The following is an 8,462-nucleotide window of genomic DNA, read 5'->3' as shown; positions in this document are numbered from 1 at the left end:
TCGTCTGTTAGGCCAGGGCCACAATAAAATGTGGCGCGTGGAAGACAGACCTTGGGGGAATGCCAGAGCCCGTGTGAGTCCTGTCCGTCCCTGCATTCCTGGAAGACCTGCAGCTTTTCATGGGTTCCAAGCAGGACAAGGTGCACAAGGAAAGCCAGAGCTCATCTTAATCACAGACTCCTTGGTACCTTCCCTTTAGCTGCCAATCCCTTCCCTGGCACCCTCTCAGGTACTCCTGCCCAATCGGGACCAAACCCCGGAGAAGTGGAATCCCCACACAGCTTTTCGTGGGGCTAGCAGGGGCCTGGGCATGCTCAGTAAGCTACGTGGTTTCTCTCTGTCTCTCTCTCCTGGGTGGGGGGAGGAGGGAGGGTGGCGACAACTTAGAAGCGCTTGCGGCAGGTCCCCGCCCCTAGGCTCGGGCTCCCCCTGCAAAGGGACGTTGCAAAGGTAGAAACACCTCGCTCCGCAGCGTCCAGACCCGAGGAGCTGCGCCCGCCTCCAGAGCCCACCGGTTCCCCAGCCCGAAGACGGGCCCGCCGCTCTCCATGGTACTGCGGAGAGCTCAGCTCCGCCCTTCTCTTTCAGAAGGACAGCACCCCGCGTCACGTAACCCAGCCTTCTCGTGCTCCACCACCGCCTCCTTCTTCCCTGCTCTTTCCCTCTCTTCCTCCTCCTCTTTCTGCTCCCCTCCGTTGCCTGTTCTTCCCTCCCGCACTCCTGGAGATAGACGCTCAAGCCTGACGCCTCTGAAAAGGCAACGGGAGTCGCCTTAGCCATAGACCTCAGGAAATTCGCTTTGACCGATGCATGCTTCCAGCTCAGTCTCGAGCTAAGGGGAATAACACGGCAGGTAAAGAAGCTCAATTTGGGTTGGGGGGGAGGGGATGGGGCGAGGCTAGCTGGAGAAGGATATCTTTCCCGTTGTAGCTGAGCTAGGATCTGCCACAAACGCACGGGGAAAGATGGGTGGTGGGAGGGTGGGGAGTGTAGATCTTGATTGTTTTGCATGGAGCCTTTTAAATACATGGCAAGAAGATGAAGGTGGTGGAACTGGGTAGTAACTTAAAGGTGGAATGCAGTGATTTATTAGCAAAAGAAAGAAAAGATCTGAAAGGTTAGGAATCAAGCGATAAAATATATCTATATCTTTCTTTCCCTTCCCCATTAGCTCCTTACTCTGGCTATCCTTAATTTGTGCAGTCAGCTCCAAGAAACTGCACTGGGATTATAGCTGGGGTTTAGAGACTGGGCGGGAAAGCCAGTGAGAATTTTGGGTGTGCATTGGTATTGTGGGACTTAGTAAAAACCAACGGAAAAAGATAGCCACTTCTAAAACACAATCTGCAAAATATTGCAGGTTCTTTATGATAGCATTTATTGAAGGGTATATGGAAAGGTGTGTGTGTATGTGTGTACCATAAACATATTAAAATAAATATAACTGCAGCTGATGAGCATATTGTAATGATCTTTCCAGTGGCTTGGGAATGAATTTGATTCTAGAAAGGAAAGATTAATAAGGTTGTTACTCTGCTTTTTGAATTAGAGCGCTTATTCCTTTGGCTGCAGTAAGATTGTTTTCCAAATCCTTTTATTTCATCCTCTAATGTGTGAACTCGCCAGGTTTTTCCTGCACATAGAGAGAACCTTCTTTCTCCATATAAATACAGATACTCTCTTGCACACAATGAGCTTCCTCTAAGAACTCAGAAAGCCAGTTGACCTCCCCTGTGATAAGAATACACACGCACACATACACACATATATATTTTTCTAGTTTTTTCCCCACTTCTCCTCCATCCCTTAAAAATTGGCAAGATGTGCATTAATGGAGGTAAGCAGAAGAGAGAGTGAAAAGAGGTTATGTGATCTATGTAATACTAATTAATTAAATAATTAGTTCCAACTGAGCTACTAAAAAATGGTTTTCTAATACATGAGCTTGTGGATGTGCTCAAAACACTATTCTTGAATGTGACATTCAAAATTCATTTTGAAAATGACTGAATATTTGGCAGATTCATGAGTCCACTTAAAAATGAGGTACATTGAATAATATGCTATTTTACAATGATGTTTAAGAGCACCTTTCTTTAGACTTGGCACAAGAGTGGACAAGATATGACTGGGGTTTGCTAATGGTGTGGAATATATCAGCCATAATAAATAAGCGACCAAGATTCTCTATTTCCTTTTGCTAGTGGATTGTGTGTGTGTCTCTCTGTGTGTGTGTTGAAGGAGAAAAACAGTCATCAATTTCATCTAGGGAGGAACTTGTAGTGGGATCCCCTAGCTTGGTGGCTCTCAGCTGACACCTGTAGGGATTGCTCTGTACTGAAGAGAAATGCTCTCAGCTCCCTCCACAGAGGAGCAGCAGCACAATGCGGTGCCATAAATTATTGCTAGTTTCAGCTTGTAGGAAAAAAAAGTGTTAATTGGACAGTGAGCCTCTGTGTCCAAGCAATAAAGTTGGTGTGTGTGTGTGTGTGTGTGTGTGTGCCTGCTGTGATGGGAGGGCGGCGGGGATAGAAGGAAATGGTGAAGGAAGTAAATGTATTTGCTTGGCATGACCAGAAGTTCCATTTTTTATTTTTTTATTTTTTGTCAAAATGTACGAGTATATTTTTTGGTTTTTAAAAAAAGAATTAGAAATAGTTCTCTCTATATAATTTCTGTGCTATTTCAAGGTTCTGTCAGATTAGATGAGTGAAGAGAGGTGATTTAATAGTATAGTGAGTGATTCAAAGGTATGATTTTAAATTCTAGCTTTCTAAAGCCATAGCAGCTGAGGTGACACACATGCCAACTGCTGTTCTGACCACACAAATTCTAAGGGCAGAAAGATAGATAAGGATTTAAAGAGGTATTAAGATCACTACACTGTTTGGCAAAATATTAAGTACTTTACACATCTTTAGGGGAACTAATATTATAGCAATTGAGGAATAAATACTGCCAAAACATGTATCTGATTCCAAATGGGTGTTTTCTCTTAGATGATTCATTTAATAAAAAGGAGGAAAAAAGTTTGAAATTTAAAAGAGACTTACAAGAATCTACCGATTCTCCTTCTCTCTCAGAAAAATAAAATGGAAGAAATACTACACAATTCAAGTCAGCAGCTTCCTGCTAACAATTTAATCTGCTTTGCCTGTTTTGGCATCTGCTATTAAGTGGGATTTGAAGAGGTTGTATTTTTACTGTCCATGTAACCAGGACATAATATAAACAACAGTCCTTAAAAGGGCCTTTTCCCCCTCCTTTTCATATATTTTGAAAATTAAACTTTCCTGGAAAAAGAAAAAGATAATCCTAACAGTGTCTCTATTTAAAACTTGTTTGGGAGGGCTACCTATTAATGGTTATAATAAACTACTAGGGTATAATGGCTGGTTGTACGTGTGATATTAATGATTAGGAGACATTGTCTTATTTGTAGGACAGGACAAATATTTCCATCAGTAAGGTTAACTCTTTCCCTATTAACAGCACCAGTTATATACCTGTTTACTGGGCTGAATAATTATTTACATGACTATAAATTACTTTAAAACTTAATTTTGATTTTAATTCCCTGCAGATTTCTGGGTCCTTATAAAAAGACAAAATAAAACCAAAATGCATCACCAACACACAACGAATTGATATGCTGGCATCTTAGCTTGGCCTTGTAGAGGAGGAGAGGAAAGAAGAGGAGCTGTTTTGATTTCCACATCTAACAGCTTCTGGCTATTTCGCAGCTTCTGGGTTTGAACCCCATTTTGGGGAGGGAAAAAGAGCCAGCACAGCCAGAGGCCATGTACAAGGAATTCTTCTTTGGCTGCAGTGGTGCTGGAATTCCATGATATGAGAGAAGAAGCAGGCCTTTGAAATTACTCAGTTTGGCAGGTGGTGCCCTGAAGTGAACAAGGAACACCCTTCTCCCTTCTTGTTTGGGACTCTACAGCTGGAGGAGGAACACTTGACGCATTCCCAAGCCTCCAAAGATATTGCTGGCTTGCACTTTCCTGAGAAGAGTGTGCTTCTTACTTGACTCTAACTGCAAAGCCTGGTACCACTGGAGGTACATGCAGATGGTATTTGAGGGGTGAAGAATCTGTGGACTTCTCCCCTCCCTTGAACCAGTTCATCAGGCTCAAATGGATCAGTGATTTCCCTTTGACCCCTTGTTGACAACTATTCCAGAACGTTGCCTCCAAAGTGTATCCACCCTTTGGTCTGGGAGTTCTGCCGCTGTCCTGTACCACTGGGGTCTACGTTTTCCAGGTGGGAGGAGACTATAGGGAGAGAGGGAGGGGTTGCTGGAAGAAGAAGAAGAAAAAAAGAGCTAGATAAAGGAGGGCGCATCCATTCCATTCTGCCCATCCCCTCACCCCACTTTCTCTCCAGACCCCTAATTCTGCATCACGGTGTCCAGAACCGTTTTGACCCTGTCGGCCCCGGTACCCCCCCGCCGCTCCCCTGCCCCGAGCATGGGGACGGCGCTTCTACAGCGCGGGGGCTGCTTTCTCCTGTGCCTCTCGCTGTTGCTCCTGGGCTGCTGGGCAGAGCTGGGTAGCGGGCTGGAATTCCCAGGCACCGAAGGCCAGTGGACGCGCTTCCCCAAGTGGAACGCCTGCTGTGAGAGCGAGATGAGCTTCCAGCTCAAGACGCGCAGCGCCCGCGGCCTCGTGCTCTACTTCGACGACGAGGGCTTCTGCGACTTCCTGGAGCTGATCCTCACGCGCGGGGGCCGCCTACAGCTCAGCTTCTCCATCTTCTGCGCCGAGCCCGCCACGCTGCTAGCCGACACCCCGGTCAACGACGGCGCGTGGCACAGCGTGCGCATCCGCCGCCAGTTCCGCAACACCACGCTCTTCATCGACCACGTGGAGGCCAAGTGGGTGGAGGTCAAGTCCAAGCGCAGGGACATGACGGTGTTCAGCGGGCTCTTCGTCGGGGGGCTGCCCCCTGAACTGCGCGCCGCCGCGCTGAAGCTCACGCTGGCCGCCGTGCGGGAGCGCGAGCCCTTCAAGGGCTGGATTCGCGACGTGAGGGTCAACTCCTCGCAGGCCCTGCCGGTGGACAGCGGAGAGGTGAAGCTGGACGACGAGCCGCCGAACAGCGGCGGCGGGAGCCCGTGCGAGGCGGGCGAGGAGGGCGAGGGCGGGGTGTGCCTCAATGGAGGCGTGTGCTCCGTGGTGGACGACCAGGCCGTGTGCGACTGCTCGCGAACCGGCTTCCGCGGCAAGGACTGCAGCCAAGGTAAGGACCCCATGCCCGACCCATGGGGCCTCGGCCTGGGCAGGGCGCGGGGAGGCAGGGCGAGCCACGCGCGGCTGGGCTGGTGCATGGGGCCTTCCTTCTCTGGATAGCGTGTGGCAGTACTCTCCGAGGTGATGATCTGTTTCTTGCTCTCTCTCTGCCTTACCATCTCCCACAGCTCCTTCTTTGGCTTCCTCTTAATGGATGAGCAGTCCCATTTCCAGGGTCACTTTCCTCCTGGGAGCTCTTTCTACCAATTTCACTTCCTTCCAAGCTGCAAGTAGATTGAACCCTCTTTCTCATTCCTTGGGTTCTTTGCCAGGCTTTCCCGTACAGTCACTGGGCCATGGCACCACTAATATTTCCCTCTACCAGCTTTAAATTTATAATACACAGACTTTCCCCAAAAGGTACAGACAAGCATCTAGAAGATTTGGCCTGCCTTTGGTGAAGAATGAAATGCAGGAGAGGTTCACGTTGGCTGTGGTTGAGAATTCTCATATGGTTTACTCTTGGTTAAGGACAAGGGAGGCAGGATTCTTAGGCACTGCTATGCCTTTTGCAAATAGACTGTAAAGACCTGCTCTGGGTTGTGGAAAAGTGGGGGTGGGCATGTGAAGATTGTCTTGGTTAGAGGGAGGAGGGTTCTTGGAATTCACGTTGGTTCCCATGGTTAGGTCCAAGTCTAACATAGATCCAAGTTAAGTAAAATTTGATGATTTCTGTGGTTTCTTGAAGTGGGATTGAGGCCAGCTAATGTTAAGACATGTTAAAGATTAAATAATGTATTTCTCAAGTAACAAAATATGAAGATAAATAGAGAAATTTAGACATTACTGAATCAGGAGGCTTCTGTAGGCTAATTAAAAGGTAGTGCATGTAAATGATTGTAAGAGATTTTCTGAGAGCGTTAAGCTACAGACAAGTATCTGAGTAGTGGCGGTCAAACTGTAATTTCTGTTGTTCTTGGGGGCTTCAAACTGTGGGATTAAAACAAACAAGTGAGCAAACAAACAAAAAACATACCTGAGGGTTTCTTCCTCCTTACAAAATTCAGTCTTTAATATGTTACTCAGATGTTGCTACATGGCAATGACCAAGGAAAACATTATTGTATCAATGCAGAAAAACCTGTGAAAAGAAAATGAGTACAAAAAAAGATGACACACATATATATCAGTGGTTTAGCATGAAGGCAGACCTCAAGAGTGTAAAGTAGGTAACGATGGGTCAAATCAAGGCAGTCAGCCCATAAATAAATGGCATTTGTGACAGAGAAGGAAAAAAGGTGAATTATTAAATCTGGTTTTCAAAGCTGAAGGGACAAAAGCTCTGTGTGGGGCTGTGTTTTCTTGCGTAATGTCTTTTTTTTTTTTTTGCTGACACTGCTAAGGGGAACTGGCTCTACAAAATCTTACTAGATTTTCCAGTTCTTTCTCACCTAACTTTAAAAGAAATGAAGATTTGATAAAATTTGCAATTGTTTAAACAGCAGAAGGAGTTAATTAGAAAGAGAAAAGCTGGCCTTTAAGAGACTTCTGTAGCTTTCATGGGTTTTTGGAAAAAAAAGTAAAGGGCTGTATTGTGCTCTGTCTTCATGTCTTTTTTTCATTATCTTTGGCTTAAGTAATTATAGAAAATTGTCTGTCCTGTGGTCTGTATTGCACTTCACTTTATCAGTAAATTTCCATGGGTTTAAGACCAGGCTTTACAGTATGTTTTACAATAATAGAACAGTACCTGTTTTCCCCTCTACCAAATCCAATCTAATTGAAAATCATCACTAGGTATGATGACTTGTTATAAAATTTGTATTTGCATACCTTTACACTGATTTATAAACTAAAAAACGTTCAAATTATTTTATGGAAAAATACCCTAAGTCAATGCTACTTTAAAAGACAGCAAAGTCAATTTAATGGAGGACACATGAAATATAACTTCCGTCCTTAAATTGGGAAACAAATATGGTACAATGACAGCTTGTACTGTGTGGGAGAGTGTTTTACATAAATTTTAAAAAATTTTCTGTGCATTTTTGATGTAAGGATCCAGGGATCATGTATAATCAGGAACAGTTCTGAGTGAGAAAAGGATGGAAAAAGTAATAGGTTAAAGAGAAGCAGACTTAGATGTCTCTGAAATACAATTTATTTTGGCAAATAGATAGCTCTTTCTCTAAGTTGAAGAAGTCAGAATTACCAAGATGCGTAATTGAACAGTATAGTATCTGATGCATAGGAGAATGCATCCAGAAAAGCAAATCTATCAGGATTTTTCTGAAGTATTAATTCATTTTGAAAACCTGAGCTAAAAACGGAATGCAAAGATCACCACCAGTCATGAAAGGAAAACAAAAGGCTGGCTGCCTCTGATTATCAGAGAAATGAAGAATGGTGTGATAGAGACAGAATCAGTCTTTGCAGGATTGGCTTCATTTTGCTTATTTTTCCTGTTACATATGTGTCAAGTGACTGTTGAATAATTAATTGAGAATGGATGCCTCTCCCATCACCCATCATGAAGTGTTGGCTAGAGATAGAGGATTTCTAGTCACATGAATTAAGAACAAAGCTCTGCCTCCAACCAGTATTTACACCGATTGTTGTCATTCTTTTAAAAGACGAATTTAAATACAAATATATCCTTATTCATTAGAGAGCATTTAAGGGGGAAAAAAACTCAATGGTCAGGCAAACATTAAGCACAAATTTAAATCATCTTTGCTCCCAACTACAGTTCTTTTAAAATTTAGTAAAATATCATCTGAGATTCTTTTAGTTGCCTTCATATTCAAAATACAATGTTAACTACTAAAAGGTCAATCTGAGTATTTGCTGCTTTTTTTCCTGGCCTTGAGTGCCTTGAAAAGCTTACGCACCTATGAATTTCTAGAATATTTTTATTTAATGAACAGAGTTTCATCCGTGCTGTGTTTATTCAGGTCTGGCAAGTTTTATTTCTTTATTTACTGATGGAGAGAGAGAGAGACAAGAGAGGTTGTGTGTCATGTCCAGGTCTGTGGCAGAGCCCCGGGAGGAGGACACCTATTCTGGAGCCCTGTATTATGCCTACTGAATAAGATCTCCAGTTCTTTCAGGCTCAGGTTTTCAGGTTCAGGTTTTATTCAAGAGAAAAAAAAAAGGCTGATGAAACATAACTAATTTGTTCACCTCTTATGTTCTGTGACCCTGAGAGTCAGCATTAGACCTCTA

At 44.1% G+C, this 8,462-nt stretch overlaps 1 protein-coding gene across 50 annotated transcripts in view; it reads left to right on the top strand.

Annotated features, from left to right (window-relative positions):
- The first annotated feature begins 339 nt into the window (after nt 1-339).
- Nucleotides 340-8,462, top strand: part of NRXN1 (neurexin 1) — a 1,214,286-nt gene continuing 1,206,163 nt past the window's right edge. For 18 of the 50 annotated variants that reach the window (XM_058278553.1, XM_058278550.1, XM_058278535.2 and 15 more), the window contains exons 1-2: nt 415-853; nt 3,584-5,247. In XM_058278553.1, the coding sequence (XP_058134536.1) occupies nt 4,476-5,247 (772 nt within the window). In that variant the 5' untranslated portion in view covers nt 415-853; nt 3,584-4,475. Of the gene's footprint in view, nt 854-3,583; nt 5,248-8,462 lie in introns of all 50 variants that reach the window. The other 32 variants (XM_058278557.2, XM_058278545.2, XM_058278555.2 and 29 more) reach the window with 7 other exon arrangements.

This window comes from Dasypus novemcinctus, chromosome 17, assembly GCF_030445035.2.
Source record: "Dasypus novemcinctus isolate mDasNov1 chromosome 17, mDasNov1.1.hap2, whole genome shotgun sequence".
NCBI lineage: Eukaryota > Metazoa > Chordata > Mammalia > Cingulata > Dasypodidae > Dasypus > Dasypus novemcinctus.
Note: the sequence above shows the minus strand (reverse complement) of the source record. Positions and strands in the feature narration are given on the sequence as shown.